The 17,835-nt window shown below is 42.1% G+C and overlaps 2 long non-coding RNA genes and 2 gene segments (V, D, J or C); 2 read left to right on the top strand and 2 right to left on the bottom strand.

The window, feature by feature from the left end:
* Positions 1 to 3,988: 3,988 nt before the first annotated feature.
* LOC115196199 (Ig kappa chain V-III region VH-like) lies at positions 3,989 to 4,839 on the bottom strand. The segment is given in 2 exon segments: positions 3,989 to 4,588; positions 4,752 to 4,839. Coding segments are annotated over 2 exon segments (387 nt in total).
* Positions 4,840 to 5,417: 578 nt separating this feature from the next.
* On the top strand, positions 5,418 to 7,138 carry LOC115196204 (uncharacterized). Its single transcript, XR_003878814.1, has 2 exons — positions 5,418 to 5,542; positions 6,542 to 7,138. It is a non-coding gene; the product is annotated as an uncharacterized LOC115196204 (long non-coding RNA).
* A 7,408-nt stretch (positions 7,139 to 14,546) lies between these two features.
* Positions 14,547 to 15,468, bottom strand: LOC115196202 (immunoglobulin kappa variable 3-15-like). The segment is given in 2 exon segments: positions 14,547 to 15,137; positions 15,300 to 15,468. Coding segments are annotated over 2 exon segments (378 nt in total).
* A 491-nt stretch (positions 15,469 to 15,959) lies between these two features.
* LOC115196206 (uncharacterized) lies at positions 15,960 to 17,707 on the top strand. The gene is made up of 2 exons (XR_003878816.1): positions 15,960 to 16,091; positions 17,111 to 17,707. It is a non-coding gene; the product is annotated as an uncharacterized LOC115196206 (long non-coding RNA).
* Positions 17,708 to 17,835: the final 128 nt, after the last annotated feature.

The following is a 17,835-nucleotide window of genomic DNA, read 5'->3' as shown; positions in this document are numbered from 1 at the left end:
GGAAGCTATATACAGGGTCAGTGTGTCAGTACCACAGAGAGGAAGCTATATACAGGGTCAGTGTGTCAGTACCACAGAGAGGAAGCTATATACAGGGTCAGTGCCAGTACCACAGAGAGGAAGCTATATACAGGGTCTGTGTGTCAGTACCACAGAGAGGAAGCTATATACAGTGTCAGTGTGTCAGTACCATAGAGAGGAAGCTTTATACAGGGTCAGTGTTTCAGTACCACAGAGAGGAAGCTATATACAGGGTCAGTGTTTCAGTACCACAGAGAGGACGCTATATACAGGGTCAGTGTGTCAGTACCACAGAGAGGAAGCTATGTACAGTGTCAGTGTGTCAGTACCACAGAGAGGAAGCTATATACAGGGTCAGTGTGTCAGTACCACAGAGAGGAAGCTATATACACTATATAGATAAATACTAATGGTAACATATACATGTAAACAGGAGTAATAGTGACCAGTAGTAGGATAAATAGATAAATACTAATGGTAATATATACATGTTAACAGGAGTAATAGTGACCAGTAGTAGGATAAAAAGATAGATACTAATGGCAATGACAATCAATAATCATTTGATCAGCAGCATAGTGGTAGTAATACGTCTGATCAATAATCATTTGTGCAGCAGCGTAGGTGTGAGGGGAAGCAGTATTAGTTAGGCATTTATGGCCAGGGGATAGACGCTGTTTAGGAGTCTATATACAGTGTCTGGAGTCTTCTGAAATTTTTCAGGCCTTTCTCAGACACGGCCTGGCATGTACGTCCTGGATGAATGGTAGCTCACCCCCAGTGATGCGCTGGGCAGCCCGCACCACCCTCTGAAGGGCCTTCCGGTCAAGGGCGGTGTAGTTGCCATACCAGACAGTGATACAACCAGTCAGGATGCTCTCGATGGTGCAGCTGTAAAAGTTCCCAAGGATCTGTTAACACATACTCTCCAAGGACCTTGATGACTGCCTAGTGTTTCCTTTACAAACAGTAGTTTAGTACCAGGACATTTCCTGGGTCAGAGCTTTAGAATGGGCTTTGGTCAGAGACATTGTTCTCCTCGTCTGGATAAATGACAATAAAAATTACTTTAGGTGGTGAAGCCTGATCTGAGTGTCCCATGTCAGTCCCATGTCAGTCCCATGTCTGTCTATACCATGTGTTTTCCCATGTTTATGCCATGTCATCCCATGTTCTATCTGTGTGTCCTGCCTGCGTGTAGAGACATGACATGTCCATTCCATGTGACCTGTTGATCAGACAATGGTCACTAAACTCCAATTCAATCAGCTAATCCCTGCCCTGTACAATGGACAGGATGACCGCTAGGACACACACACACACACACACACACACACACACACACACACACACACACACACACACACACACACACACAGAGACACACACACACACACACACACACACACACACACACACACACACACACACACACACACATACACACACACACACACACACTCCAGGTTTAGCAGACTGAGTATCTCAAGGTGACTGAGTATCTCAAGGTGACTGAGTATCTCAGGGTGACTGAGTATCTCAAGGTGACTGAGTATCTCAAGGTGACTGAGTATCTCAAGGTGACTGAGTATCTCAAGGTGACTGAGTATCTCAAGGTGACTGAGTATCTCAGGGTGACTGAGTATCTCAAGGTGACTGAGTATCTCAAGGTGACTGAGTATCTCAAGGTGACTGAGTATCTCAAGGTGACTGAGTATCTCAAGGTGACTGAGTATCTCAAGGTGACTGAGTATCTCAGGGTGACTGAGTATCCCATTATTTCATTACGTTTGACATTTTAGTCATTTAGCAGACGCTAAGCTCCATGATCTTTATAGGTTCCATTTTCATAGCGTTGTTCCAGACAGGTATTCGGTTTGTCTTTGGAAGCAGAATATAAAGGTGAACAGAAAATAACTATCCAGTCATTTGTGGGCATGGCGCAATCCAAGAGGTGTGTGTTCTGTTTACCTCCAGTACCGTGTCAGTCAGAAATCAGCGCAAACAGGATATCACTTCACCTCTGACTGAGGCACTTCCTGCGTGTGGCAGCCGTGACATGAAGGACACTTGGTGAGTAAACCCATCAGCTCCAGCAGCTGTTAATCCATTAGCCTGCCTGGGGAGCTCCTGGGTATCTATATCTACTGCTGGTGTCACACACACATACACACACACAGGTCCACACACGGGACTCACACAGGACTCACACAGGACACACACAGGACACACACAGGACACACACAGGACTCGCACAGGACACACACAGGACTCACACAGGACACACACAGGACTCGCACAGGACTCGCACAGGACTCACACACACACTCACACTTATACACATGTAGGACACACACACAGACACACAGACACACACGCACAAATGCACACAGGACACAGACAGACACACACACACACATGCACATACAGGACACTTGCACACACAAACATGCACAAGCAGGACACACACACACACACACACACACACACACACACACACACACACACACACACACACACACACACACACACACACACACACACACAGAAAAACGCCTTGACCCTCCTGTATGTCCTGACCCTAACGTACACACAGTGTGGGTCAGGAGACGAGTGATTCATTGTGACCTCTTCCTTGATTCGTAGAGAAGAGGATTATCAGTAAGTCCTTGTCCTGTCCACTGCAGGAGCCTGCTCAAACCCTCCACTGATGTAAGGAAGGATCATGTGCTGTAATGCTTAGTAGCATAGAGGCAAGGCACAACCTTTCATATCTGGCCTATTTTTCGCTTTCCTTTTCAGTCGTTCAGTTTTTATTGTTATTATTTAGTTTTTTATCCTCTTATATTTGTTGTGTTGTAAATATTTCACGTTTTCATTTTCATTGTTTTTATTTGTTTTTCCTGTGAAGCATATTGTGTTGCATTCCATGTCTGAAATGTGCAGTGTAAATAAAGCTTGATTTTATTTTATGATCTTGCTAGGTCAGACATATCACCTGGAGGTGAATGTTGTCCTCTGACTGATGTCTAGTTTACTCAGGATTAGGTCTGGGAGATGCCCCAGTGCGGTACAGGACAGGTACTGATGGAGGCATTAGGAGGTTGTGTGTGTTTCTGAGCATGTGACTTTGGAAGTGTTGACCTTTGCCACTGGCTGAGCTGTCAGTGACCCTGGAGGTATTCTAGACTGGGATGAAGGACTTCCATCTGGCTCAGTGCTGATTGCTGATAGATTCATGATGAAACTGGCTCAGTGTTGAATCATGATGAATCTGTCTCAGTGCTGATTCCTGATGAATTCATGTTGAATCTGTCTCAGTGTTGATTCCTGATGAATTCATGATGATTCTGTATGTGTTGATTCCTGATGAACATTCAGATGTACATCATTAGCTATCTAATCCTCCCTCATGCCATTATAGTGGGCACTAGGGATGTAAACTTTGACCTTAGAAAATTGTCAACTATTCTCTTAGCCAAGAAAACAAAAAGCTGACTACAATAAAGTGACAGGCAGTCTGGTGGCATGTTGGATTTGGACTGACTCTCTTCCCTGGGAACTGACCTCTGACCTTCTTATCGTTGACCTCTACCAGTCTGGCTGACGTCTGGTGCCCAACCTCTTCCTGTGCTCACCACACAAGATTAGTGCAGTGACCTATAAAATGACCTGTGACTGACATCTAACCTCTGACATTGATCTTTGACCTCTGCCAGTCTGTCTGGTGTCCACTGCCCAACTTCCTCTGGTCTAGCTCTGGCGTTGTGTTATCGATGGGGGAACATCTGGGGAGTGTACTGCTCTATTCTGGGAGAGGAGCCATGCAAATCTATGTTTCTGTTTCACAGTGCTCTCTCTCTCTTTGAACAGATCAACACACGCACACACACACACACTGCTCACCTGAAGTGTTGGCCAGCTGTGTGTGTCTGGTTGGTCAACCAAGTATTGAGGCACACCAACCTTTTTGCTTCACACATGATTTTATGTTGACATGATATGGATTATTCATCCTCGATGTGACTATTTCACCTGTATCTTTCTGATAAGGAGGATATTTGTAGACATGGGATGTTGGGAGGGTTATGAAACTAGTTTGTAACCATTATTTCTTTGAGTTAGTAAAGAGGTTATACCTGGAGATGTCATATAACAAGACCCTTAGTTCTGTGTTCAGAGGACCAGTGATGTGTGTCATTTTGTGCTGGAGGTTTTTGTACGGCTCTAAATCACTGTGTGAACACACGTTTACTATTGGGATAGTGGAAACTCTTACAGTAGTAAACTGCTGCATCTTCAGCCTGGACTCCACTGATGGTCAGAGTGAAGTCCCTCTCAGACCCACTGCCACTGAATCTAGCAGGAATCCCATCTAGCAGTGTCTTTACATATTTTATCAGGAGTTTGGGAGCTTCTCCAGGTCTTTGTTGATACCAGAACGCACCCAGATATCCATTACTCCATTTGTACACTTCAGGGTTGGTTGTACAGGTCAGAGTGACGGGGTCTCCTGGAGAAAATGTCACTACAGGAGGCTGAGTCACAGTCACCTGACCTCTGGATCCTGAAGAGGAAAAATATTAATTAATCAACGAGTATAAATAAGAGATCATTTATATTTCATAATATTTTATCCATGGACATTATTAATTGAGAGCCAATACAATGATTATACAAAGCACTCAACAACATGTCATTTTCCATAGTAAGAGTTATAAACAACAGACCTTTGAGGCAGCAGCAGATCAGTGTCCAGATGAAGATGGTGATCAGAGTCATGGTTGTCCTGGTTTCTGTTGTGTTGAAGGAAGTATCTCAGTCCTGCAGTCTGAAACTCACAGGGCTATAAACACTCCCAGAGCACTGAAGCCTGAGCTGCCAATGCAAATCACCTCCTCTATGGAAATACCCTACCTCAGGACAGAATAATAAACTGCAAATAATAATCATGTGAATTACATTATATTTCTTTTGTTGACAGTAAAATGGTACAATTGTCAATATTGATATTTGCTGCAAATGACAATGTCTCACTCTGCCCATATGCAATCTGATAACATATGACATCATTGGATGAAAAACCATTGTACAGTGAATTTGGATGAATTTAGGCCCAAATCAGAGACATCATTAATCAGAGTATACTACACAGGTACATAAAGTGCTTCATTATTGTGGTTGTCTCACCTAGCTATCTTAAGATGAATGCACATAGATGCTCTGGACAAGAGTGTCTGCTAAATGACTCAAATGTAATGCAAATGTAATAATAAAACATGAGTATTACTTGCTATAATATTTCTGATATTAAGAGTGTCAAATACTGTAATTGTATGTGAAGATGTGTCATGCTTTATGAGTATAGTAAAGCTCTACAAAGCTGTGTGGAGCTATATGAGTGGTTCTGTTAGTGCAGGGTGTGTTCACTCTTGTGTGAAGGAGGTTTTTGTACGGCGTCTTAACTAGACTGTATCACTGTGGTACACGTTCGGTGGAGGGACCAAACTGCTGCTGAAAAGTAAGTGTTTTCTCCTTTACTACTAACAAAACACTACAGAGGATAGAAATACTGAACACCAGACATTTTAAGACTCAAACTGTAAAGGAAACCCCAATATTAGTATTTATTTTAGAATGGAGGGTTTAGAATGCAAAATGTGGGAGACTTTCAGTTGTGCAGCCAAGCAACCTGTCTTTGAAAAAATACAAAAGAAACACATTTTTTATTCAAAGAGCTTTAATCAGGTTTAGTTCCCTGCTATGACACGTGAATTACACAGTGAATGTTATTAGAATAACATAAAAAGTTCTGGTCCCTTTTATTGTCTGATATTATTGTAAAGTGGAATGACTTTAAATGGGCAATCTGTGATTACTACATACATTATGGGACTTTTAAATTAATGATATATACCAATTGATTCTTGAACAACATATATATATATATTAAATATGCCTCATGAGCTTAGTTCAACTGCCATACTCTTATCAGAACGCAAAATAGAATCATGTTTTCTAAATTGTTTGTGAACAGTATCATTTTAAACAAACACTATATAGCCTCAAAACATGGTTGAAATTACATTTTTTTATCTTATGGATGGCCAGTACTTGCATCCATAGCTTTGTCTATGAATTTGAGAGGTGTTACAGGTCTCCAGCTCCATCCCTCAGCTGTTTACCAAAAACACTGGTGGGGTTGGCTGCTTTGTTGTTGTTTGATCACCAGAGTATAAATGTACTTAATATCTGCTTTTAGCAGTGTTACTGAGCGATAAGATCGCTTAATGAATGGGATCCTTGTCCCTTTTACAGCAAAGATATTCCACAGGCTGTGAAAATACATGGCTAAATAAAAAATCAGCAACAGCGATGTACTTTATTGTGCATTTATGTAATTGTTGTTGAGTTGTGAGGTGTTGTGTTCTCTGTGAACCTTAATAAGTTCTGTATTTTATAGAGCACTCTATTTCTCTCTCCTCTGGAATGTAACATTAAAACGTTCTCTCCTCTCCAGCTGGTCCTACTGTCAGTCCCACAGTGTCTCTGCTCCCCCCCTCCTCTGAGCAGCTCTCTGGGGGCTCTGCCTCACTGGCCTGCCTGCTGACTGGCTACTCCCCTCAGGGGGCGCTGGTGAGCTGGGAGGTGGACGGGCTGGAGGTGAGCCAGGGGGTCGTGACCAGTCCAGAAGAAGAGAAGGAAGGCCTTTACAGACGCAGCAGCACCCTGACCCTGAGCAAGGCAGGCTGGGAGCAGGGAGAGCTCTACACCTGCAGGGTCTCCCACTTCCAACACACCCAGGCCTCCCCCCTTCGCAGGAGCCAGTGTCTAGTCTAGGACCTAGTGGAGGAGGCCCACAACAGGAGCTCTGTCTGGGGAAGCAGGAGTAGACGAGGCTCTGGTCTGGTCTGGGGCCTGGTTGGAACAGTAGTAGTGTGTTAGAGTGTTAGAGTAGTGTGCTGAGTAAACTCTAGTACTGCTGGGGAGACCACAGTCTGGGTAGTAATGTGTATTTTATAGACTACAGGAGACTTCTATGTGTTCTGTACTCAGACTGTTACTGTGATGTTGCTGTCTGTCTCAGTTCTAATAAAGTTGGATTTGGAAAATTAAATGATGGATGCGTTGACTAATTTATTTATTGTGACAACAAATGGAAACGTAGTTACAGTTGTTTGTAGTTTTAGTCATAACTTTATTCCTCTAAATGAGAGTAAGATATGTCATCTGTCCTGTAGTGACTGTTGTATGTGCGTTCTGCTGTTTCAAGCTCAGTCTCTCTCTCTGTCTGTCTCTTTCTGCTCTATTTTGGGAGAAGCAAAACCATCCCACCATGACCATGCAAATCAGGGCTGCATTCAATGAGGTAAAGTGTTTGAAACATTACAGATAGAAATACAATGAATAGAGCTAACACTCCATGTTCTATTTGACAGAATTTCTATCTGAACATTCCAGAGGTGAAGGTCCATGGTGTGGTAGTAAAGTGATGGTTTCTATATGGAGGTGAAGTTATGGTTATGGTTGTGTAGAGGAGGTGGTTTGGTGAACTATGATCCTGTCAGGAGTAACCAGAGTAACATTGTCCTGGTGTGGGACTGTCTAACGCTGTGTGAAGATCTTAAGTCTGTGTTCAGTGAACCAGTGTTTCATGTCATAGTCTGTTGCTCCTCAACACCTGCAGTAGGTCCCAGCCGGAGCATTACAGTCTCTAGATGGTGTTCCAGACTGCAGGGTTTTTACTGTATAGATGAGGAGTTTAGGAGCCTGTCCAGGTTTCAGCAGGTACCAGCTCATGTCATCACCAATACCGGTTGAACATACAACAGCTTTGATAGACACAGTCTCTCCCAGATGAACAGACTTTGATTCATCAGCTTGATTCAGGACACGTTGTGCAGATGACTCTGAAATTGAAACGGGGAAATTAGCTTTGAATAGTCTTCAAAATCAACTTAAAAGGCATTGAAAATGTTTTCGATGTCCAAACATGTACAAGCCCATTAAAACCTGTTAAAACCAGTAGACCACAGGGAGAGATGCTGAGAGTTTCTCTCCCTGAGTCAGGAACCCCAGCGTAATCAGCAGTGGAATCAGTGATATCATCTTCATCGTTTTCATCATCATAATCTGTGGCTCTGAGAAGATAACAGACTGGACACAACAATGATAACACTGAAGTCTTAAAGTGTCTGGGCAGATCTCAGTCCTGCAGTCTGAAACTCACAGGGCTATAAACAGTCTCAGAGCACTGAAGCATGTGCTGCCAATGCAAATCACCTGCTTTATGGAAATACCCTACCTCAAGACAGATGATGAAACTTTTAACGCAATGACATAAACACAATAATCTTAAACATGGAAGAATATAGCTGACCTAAATCTGTGGAAAGGCTTGTAATTGACCATAGAATTTAGTTACATGTAAGTGTATTCATTCAATACTAGTGTATTGCTATTCTATACTGGCTATTCTAGCCTTTTTGCTAAAATGGCGTCATGCTGAAGTTCAGTTCAGGCCATAGAGAATGATTGAGGCCTAAGATGGATATAACTGTTTTTGCATGGACATTGCCTTTGAGGTATTCCACCATTTTGAAGTAGTCAACTGAGTGGTACTTCCTATGGGTTAAGGAATGATCACATAATTCCATCCAGGTTATCAGGAGGGATCAGCCAATGAATTATACTCATGAGGAAACATTACATTACAGCAGGGGGCAGTAAATCACCAACCTTGGCTCTTAAAGCTGTTCAAACAACACAGTCTAGGTGACAGTTTGCACCCTGTCAGTTTGTTTACCAGTAAAAGTAGTAGAAGAAGAAATTGGAATACTTCAAAATGGAGATGGCCTCAATGGCACTGCCTGTGCTCTCACAGACACTATAATGGGACAGATACAATAACGATGTGATCTATCTAAGCTTATGGTTCAGACAGGGTCAGTTGTTGGTGGAATTACAGACTGGGCCTGCAAGCTGTTTTATCGCTTTTTGACATTCATATCTAGATAGGTGAGACAAAAATACTATTTCAAGGGAGTAGGCCTAGTCACTTACTGACACTGCAGTTTAAACATGCTGAAACAAGATCATCAATACAGTTGATCAGATCCTCTGATAAGGGACTGATATCTGATCCTATAGAAATAAATACAACTTTTAGAGCATATTATTCAGATTAATTCAGTTCCTCATATAGCTTTGATACTTCTGCTTGTCCACAGTTCCCGGAGAACCTTACGTTGCCCAAACTCTCTAAAGAAGAAACAGTTGTATTAGAGGAACCTGACACTTTATCTGAACTGAAAGCTGCTCTTTTAAATATGAAGAAAGATAAAGGGCCTGGTATTGATGGAATACCTCCTGAACTCATTCTCTACTTTTGGGATGACCTAGGACCAGTTATTCTTGAATCGCTTAACATTGCTATTGAAAAAAGACAATTCCACAGAGACATCAGTACAGCTATTATATCCCTAACCCCTAAAGAAAGGAAAAGACCTCACAAACTGTCAAAATGTTCAGCCAATCAGTTTAATCTGAACAGAAATGAAGATGTATGCCAAAGTTCTAGCCATGTGCCTAGAGAAAGTTATTAACAAGTTCATACCTCCTGAACAACCAGGGTTTATTAAGGTCGTCAGGCAGCCGATAACATAAGCTGCATGTTTCATGTGGTTGCTGAGGCTTCCAGTCTGCATACACTGTGTGCTGTATTATCATTTTTTAAATTTTAGTCATTTAGCAGACGCTCTTATCCAGAGCATACATTTCTTTTCTCCGCATTGGTCCCCCGTGGGGATCGAACTCACAACCCTGGCGTTGCAAACACCATGCTCTACCAACTGAGCCACACACGGGACTGTGTGCAGATGCAGAGAAAGCCTTTGACCGCTTAGAGTGGGAATATTTATGGGTCGTTCTTGAACATTTCGTTTTCGGGGCAAAATATATACAAATGATTCGCACCATGTATGTGAATCTTTCTTCTGATATATCTACAGACACTACCCATTCTAATCCATTTACCATACAACCAGGATGTATATCTACTGACACTACCCATTGTAATCCATTTACCATACAACCAGGATATATATCTACAGACACTACCCATTCTAATCCATTTACCATACAACCAGGATGTATATCTACTGACACTACCCATTCTAATCCATTTACCATACAACCAGGATATATATCTACAGGCACTACCCATTCTAATCCATTTATCATACAACCAGGATATATATCTACTGGCACTACCCATTCTAATCCATTTATCATACAACCAGGATATATATCTACTGGCACTACCCATTCTAATCCATTTATCATACAACCAGGATATATATCTACTGGCACTACCCATTCTAACCCATTTACCATACAACCAGGATGTAAGCAAGTTTGTCCCGCATCCCCTTTGCTATTTGCTCTCTCTCTTGAACCACTTCCACAAAGCATACGTAAAAATTCTGCTTCCTCACATATCAAAATCAAATAAACTGAACAAGCAATATCTCTGTATTCAGATGACATACTGTTCTATGTGGTCAAATATCCCTCCAGCCAATAACATCTATTTTCACAGCATTCAGCTCATGGTCTGGTTACAAGATCAACTGGTCTAAATCAGCTCTACTTCCTCTTAACTCATCTATGGGAAGTGTTCAACTACCACCCATGATACCAGGGAAGAAACAAACCACCTACTTAGGCATTACCATATCCCAATCTATTGACACTACATTCAGGAAGAACTACTTAGAAACCTTTGAGAAGATCAAAAAAGCCATAAAAAGATGGTCTGCTATGGCCACTTCTTTGCATGCTAGAATCTCAAGTATTCAAATGAATGTCCTCCCTTGTATCAATTTTATGAGTTCCATGTTACCACTGCTTCCTCCTATAGACTATTGGTCTAAACTTGACTGTGTCATAAAGAAATTATTTTGGGGGAGAAAGAGACTGTCACGAATTTCCCCGGTACTGTTGCTCATTCTGTGCACCAGCTCCCGAGGTCTACGTCACCGGCCTCTAGGAATCACTGAACTGTCTCATTACGCACACCTGATTCCAATTCCCCTGATTAGTAATGGTATATATGTGCCCTCTGTTCACCGTTGTCTTGTGGGTTATTGTTCCCATTGGTCTTGTGAGAACATGTGTTTTGGCTTTCGTGCTGTGTGTATTGTGCACTTGTTATTACGGGACTCTTCCCCTGTATTTATTAGAGGTTTAAACTCGCTCTTTTGTTTGGGTTACATCCCTGTGTTTTTGTATATGTGTTTGTTTTGGGCTTCGTCCCCGTGCCTTTTCATGGCATGTTATATTTTTCGGTGGAGTATTAAAAACCCCTATTACATTATCCTGCACCTGTCTCCAATAATTTATACCACAGAGACCACAGATTAAATATGCAACACCACAGACAACAAAAGCATCAGGTGGACTTATTGTTTGGACCCATTATAGCATACTCAGTAAATGTGTGGAAAGCTACAGAGAAGCATATGAGATCTAATCTTAAATGGAATGCTCAGTGTGTAAGAAACCATTTATATCAGATTCTTGGTCTAAGAAGGGTGTTTATACTTTCAAAGACATATTCAATGTGAATGGACTGCTCAGTTTCCAGGAAATCCACCAGTGTTTTAATGTCCCAGGTTCATCATTTCTTCTTTACCTTCAACTCCGCCTATCCACGCCAGCCTATGGGGTCCCCTGGGGAGCAGAACTAGCAGTACACCCATTGGTCAAACTTCCAACGGACAGACGCCCCTCAAAAGGAGTTGTTTCTGATATCTATAGTCAATTATTTCTTGCAACCAAAAGCCATTATGTCTATCCACTGTATTGGAAAATGATTTTAGACTTTCTGACAGACAAATAAATTGGGAGACAGTATGGGAAAATATATTTGGATCATCTAGATACCCCAATCACCAATCCATTAAAACATTTGCCATAGAACCGATCTAACACCTCAAAGACATCACATGGGTATTAGTCCATCACCATTGTGAGTTCTGCACCACAGGGGATCTTGGTACTTTTCAGCATGTGCTGTGGAAATGCCCAGGGGTGGTTGCATTCTGGAGGAAAGTCAACAATGTCATCTCTGTACTTAGATAAAATACTGCCATTAGATCCAATAGGGATGTTGCTTTGTGATGACTCTGATTGGCACTTGTCAGAGCACCAATAGAGAGTGTGGTTGGCCGGAACCACAGTTGCTAAGATAATTATTGTACCAAGGTGGATTCCACCTCATCAGTTACCATTGCAACAATGGCTGCTCACATTTAAGGAAATTGTACTTATGGAGCTCTCCACGGCCAGGATCCATAGGGCCGAGGTGTCCACTGGACACATGGAAAAAAGCAGCAGGGGATATTTCTGAACCCTTAACCAACGGGCCTTACGTCCATGAATGTGTATCAGTGATTTGTTACTATATATGAGGCTATATGATGTATTGTTGGGGGGGGGGTTAAAAAATATCTATCTATAAATGTATTGTATGAATCCTATGAATTGAAATAATTACTTGATGTAAAAAAACAGGTGGCAACAAGAGTTTTCTGATTGGTTGTATCTTAATCACACTCCTCCCACTCGCTCTTTCTCTTCTCTTGGAACCATATGTCCAGCAGCTTGTAGCCGAGCACGGATAATACGACGAACTTTAACCAAACAAAATATTGTACCAGTATTTAAAAAATGTTGCCCCCGCTTTTTCTTCCCAATTTCATCATATCCAATCTCGATCTTGTCTCATCGCTGCAACTCCCCAACGGGCTCGGGAGAGGCGAAGTTCGAGTCATGCGTCCTCCGAAACATGACCCTACAAACCACACTCCTTAACAACCGCCAGCTTAACCAATGTGTTGGTGGAAACACGGTTCAACTGACGACGAAGTCAGCCTGCAGGCGCCCATCCTGACACAAGGAGTCGCTAGAGCGCGAGAGGAGCCAAGTAAAGCCCCCCCGGCCAAACCCTCCCCTAACCTGGAAGACACTTGGCCAATTGTGCGCCGCCCTACGGGACTCCCGGTCGGTTGTGACACAGCCTGGGATTGAACCTGGGTCTGTAGTGACGCTTGTTTCACGCTTGATTTATTGCTTGTTTACTTGACGATAACATTTTGGTTTGATTTGTGTTTGTGTAGGCTACACAGCCGAAAATCAACAAGTTCAACATGGCGCGACGACAACAATGTTTGCCCATCTTCATAACCACTATGAAGCTTTTCTGAATGAAAATAATGTTGTGACAGATCTCCTGGTTACGGGATACAGAGAAAGTACATCGCTTTAGACTCCAGTGAGTTAAGTAATGGTAATGTGCTGTACTGCCCTAAACTTACTGGCAAAAAGGCAAGGTGCAACCTTTCATATCTGACCTATGACCTTGCAAGGTCAGACATATCACATGGAGGTGAATGTTGTCCTCTGACTGATGTCTAGTTTACTCAGGATTAGGTCTGGGAGATGCCCCTGTGCGGTACAGGACAGGTACTGGTGGAGGCATTTGGAGGTTGTGTGTGTTTCTGAGCATGTGACTCTGAAACTGTTGACCTTTGCCACTGGCTGACCTGTCAGTGACCCTGGAGGTATTCTAGACTGGGATGAAGGACTTCCATCTGGCTCAGTGCTGATTCCTGATAGATTCATAATGAAACTGGCTCAGTGTTGAATCATGATGAATCTGGCTCAGTGCTGATTCCTGATGAATTCCTGATGAATCTGGCTCAGTGGTGATTCCTGATGAATTCATGATGATTCTTCAGATGTAGATCACTAGTTATCTAATACTTCTTCCTGCCATTCTAGTGGGCACTAGGGATGTAAAATTTGACCTTAGAAAATGGTGCTCTTGTCAACTAGTCTCTTTGGCAAGAAAACTCAAAGCTGACTACAGTAAAGTGACAGGCAGTCTGGTGGCATGTTGGGGTTGAACTGACTTTCTTCCCTGGGAACTGACCTCTGACTTGCAAATGCAAATCTAAGTTTCTGTTTCATAGGGCTCTCTCTCAGTCAAACACAAGCATGCACTTACACACCCAATACTGCTCCCCTGAAGTGTTGGCCAGCTGTGTGTGTGTAACGCCCTGGCCATAGAGAGGGGTTTTTGTTCTTTATTTTGGTTAGGCCAGGGTGTTACATTGGGTGGGCGTTCTATGTTCCTTTTTCTATGTTTTTGTATTTCTTTGTTTTGGGCCGTGTGTGTGGCTCCCAATCAGGCACAGCTGAAGCTCGTTGCTGCTGATTGGGAGTCACACATAAGGAGCATGTTTTTCCTTTGGGTTTGTGGGTAATTGTTTCTGTCAGTGTTTTGTACCAGACAGGACTGTTTGCTGTCGGTTTACTCGTTTCTTGTTTTGTATAGTGTTCATGTTGTTTATATTAAATTCTGATAATGAACACTAACTCCGCTGCACCTTGGTCCACTTCTTCAGACGACAGCCGTTAGTGTGCCTGGTTGGTCAACCAAGCATTGAGGCACACCAACCTTTTTGCTTCACACATGATTTTATGTTGACATGATATGGATTATTTATCCTCAATGGGACTATTTCACCTGTATCTTTCTGATAAGGAGGATATTTGTAGATATGGGAGGTTGGGAGAGTTATGAAACTAGTTTGTAACCATTATTTCTGTGAGTTAGTAAAGAGGTTATACTTGGTGATGTCGTATAACAAGACCCTTAGTTCTGTGTTCAGTGGACCAGTGATGTGTGTCATTTCATGCAGGAGGTTTTTGTCCGGCTCTAAATCACTGTGTGAAGACACCTCCAGTGTGGTAACTCTTACAGTAGTAAACCGCTGCATCTTCAGCCTGGACTCCACTGATGGTCAGAGTGAAGTCCCTCTCAGACCCACTGCCACTGAATCTAGCAGGAATCCCATCTAGCAGTGTCTTTACGTATTTTATCAGGAGTTTGGGAGCTTCTCCAGGTCTCTGTTGATACCAGAAAGCACCCTCATCTCCATCATCCCATTTGTGCACTTCAGGGTTGGTTGTACAGGTCAGAGTGACGGGGTCTCCTGGAGAAAATGTCACTACAGGAGGCTGAGTCACAGTCACCTGACCTCTGGATCCTGAAGAGGAAAAATATTAATTAATCAACAAGTATAAATAACAGAATGTATATTTCATAATATTTTATGCAGGTACATTTATTAATTAAGAGCCATTACAATGATTATAGAAGGTACTCAACAATATGTCCTTTTCCATAGTAAGAGTTATAAACAACAGACCTTTGAGGCAGCAGCAAATCAGTGTCCAGATGAAGATGGTGATCAGAGTCATGGTTGTCCTGGTTTCTGTTGTGTTGATGGACAGATCTCAGTCCTGCAGTCTGAAACTCACAGGGCTATAAACACTTCCAGAGCACTGAAGCATGAGCTGCCAATGCAAATCACCTCCTCTATGGAAACACCCTACCTCAGGACAGAATAATAAACTGCAAATAATAATCATGTGAACTGCATTATATTTCTGTTGTTGACAGTAAAATGGTACAATTGTCAATATTGATATTTGCTGCAAATGACAATGTCTCACTCTGCCCATATGCAATCTGATAACATGTGACATCATTGGATGAAAAACCATTGTACAGTGAATTTGGATGAATTTAGGCGCAAATCAGAGACATCATTAATCAGAGTATACTACACAGGTACATAAAGTGCTTAATTATTGTGGTTGTCTCACCTAGCTATCTTAAGATGAATGCACATAGATGCTCTGGACAAGAGTGTCTGCTAAATGACTCAAATATAATGGTAATGTGAATGATAAAACATGAGTATTACTTGCCATAATTTTTCCTATATTAAGAGTGTCAATTACTGTAATTGTATGTAAAGATTTGTAATGCTTTATGAGTATAGTAAAGCTCTACAAAGCTGTGTGGAGCTATATGAGTGGTTCTGTTAGTGCAGGGTGTGTTCACTCTTGTGTGAAGGAGGTTTTTGTACGGCGTCTTAACTAGACTATATCACTGTGGTACACGTTCGGTGGAGGGACCAAACTGCTGCTGAAAAGTAAGTGATTTTTCCTTTACTACTTACAAAACACTACAGAATATAGAAATACTGAACACCAGACATTTTAAGACTCAAACTCTGTAAAGGAAACCCCAAAATTAGTATTTATTTTAGAATGGAGGGTTTAGAATGTAAAATGTTAGCAACAGTCTGTGGGAGACTTTCAGTTGTGCAGCCAAAAAACCTGTCTTTGAACAAGTTATACAAAAGAAACACATTTTTTATTCAAAGAGCTTTAACCAGGTTTAGTTCCCTGCTATGACACGTGAATTACACAGTGAATGTTATTAGAATAACATAAAAAGTTCTGGTCCCTTTTATTGCCTGATATTATTGTAAAGTGGAATGACTTTAAATGGGAAATCTGTGATTACTACATACATTATGGGACTTTTAAATTAATGATATATACCTATTGATTCTTGAACAACATATATATATATATTTTAAATATGCCTCATGAGCTTAGTTCAACTGCCATACTCTTATCAGAACGCAAAATAGAATCATGTTTTCTAAATTGTTTGTGAACAATATCATTTTAAACAAACACTATATAGCCTCAAAACATGGTTGAAATTACATTTTTTTATCTTATGGATGGCCAGTACTTGCATCCATAGCTTTGTCTATGAATTTGAGAGGTGTTACAGGTCTCCAGCTCCATCCCTCAGCTGTTTACCAAAAACACTGGTGGGGTTGGCTGCTTTGTTGTTGTTTGATCACCAGAGTATAAATGTACTTAATATCTGCTTTTAGCAGTGTTACTGAGCGATAAGATCGCTTAATGAATGGGATCCTTGTCCCTTTTACAGCAAAGATATTCCACAGGCTGTGAAAATACATGGCTAAATAAAAAATTTGCAACAGTGATGTACTTTATTGTCATTTATGTAATTGTTGTTGAGTTGTGAGGTGTTGTGTTCTCTGTGAACCTTAATAAGTTCTGTATTTTATAGAACACTCTATTTCTCTCTCCTCTGGAATGTAACATTAAAACGTTCTCTCCTCTCCAGCTGGTCCTACTGTCAGTCCCACAGTGTCTCTGCTCCCCCCCTCCTCTGAGCAGCTCTCTGGGGGCTCTGCCTCACTGGTCTGCCTGCTGACTGGCTACTCCCCTCAGGGGGCGCTGGTGAGCTGGGAGGTGGACGGTCTGGAGGTGAGCCAGGGGGTCGTGACCAGTCCAGAAGAAGAGAAGGAAGGCCTTTACAGACGCAGCAGCACCCTGACCCTGAGCAAGGCAGGCTGGGAGCAGGGAGAGCTCTACACCTGCAGGGTCTCCCACTTCCAACACACCCAGGCCTCCCCCCTTCGCAGGAGCCAGTGTCTGGTCTAGGACCTAGTGGAGGAGGCCCACAACAGGAGCTCTGTCTGGGGAAGCAGGAGTAGACGAGGCTCTGGTCTGGTCTGGGGCCTGGTTGGAGCAGTAGTAGTGTGTTAGAGTGTTAGAGTAGTGTGCTGAGTAAACTCTAGTACTGCTGGGGAGACCACAGTCTGGGTAGTAATGTGTATTTTATAGACTACAGGAGACTTCTATGTGTTCTGTACTCAGACTGTTACTGTGATGTTGCTGTCTGTCTCAGTTCTAATAAAGTTGGATTTGGAAAATTAAATGATGGATGCGTTGACTAATTTATTTATTGTGACAACAAATGGAAACGTAGTTACAGTTGTTTGTAGTTTTAGTCATAACTTTATTCCTCTAAATGAGAGTAAGATATGTCATCTGTCCTGTAGTGAC

The sequence above is a fragment of the Salmo trutta genome, chromosome 6, assembly GCF_901001165.1.
Source record: "Salmo trutta chromosome 6, fSalTru1.1, whole genome shotgun sequence".
In the NCBI taxonomy this organism is placed as follows: Eukaryota; Metazoa; Chordata; class Actinopteri; order Salmoniformes; family Salmonidae; genus Salmo; species Salmo trutta.
This window is presented reverse-complemented; position numbering and strand designations above follow the sequence as displayed.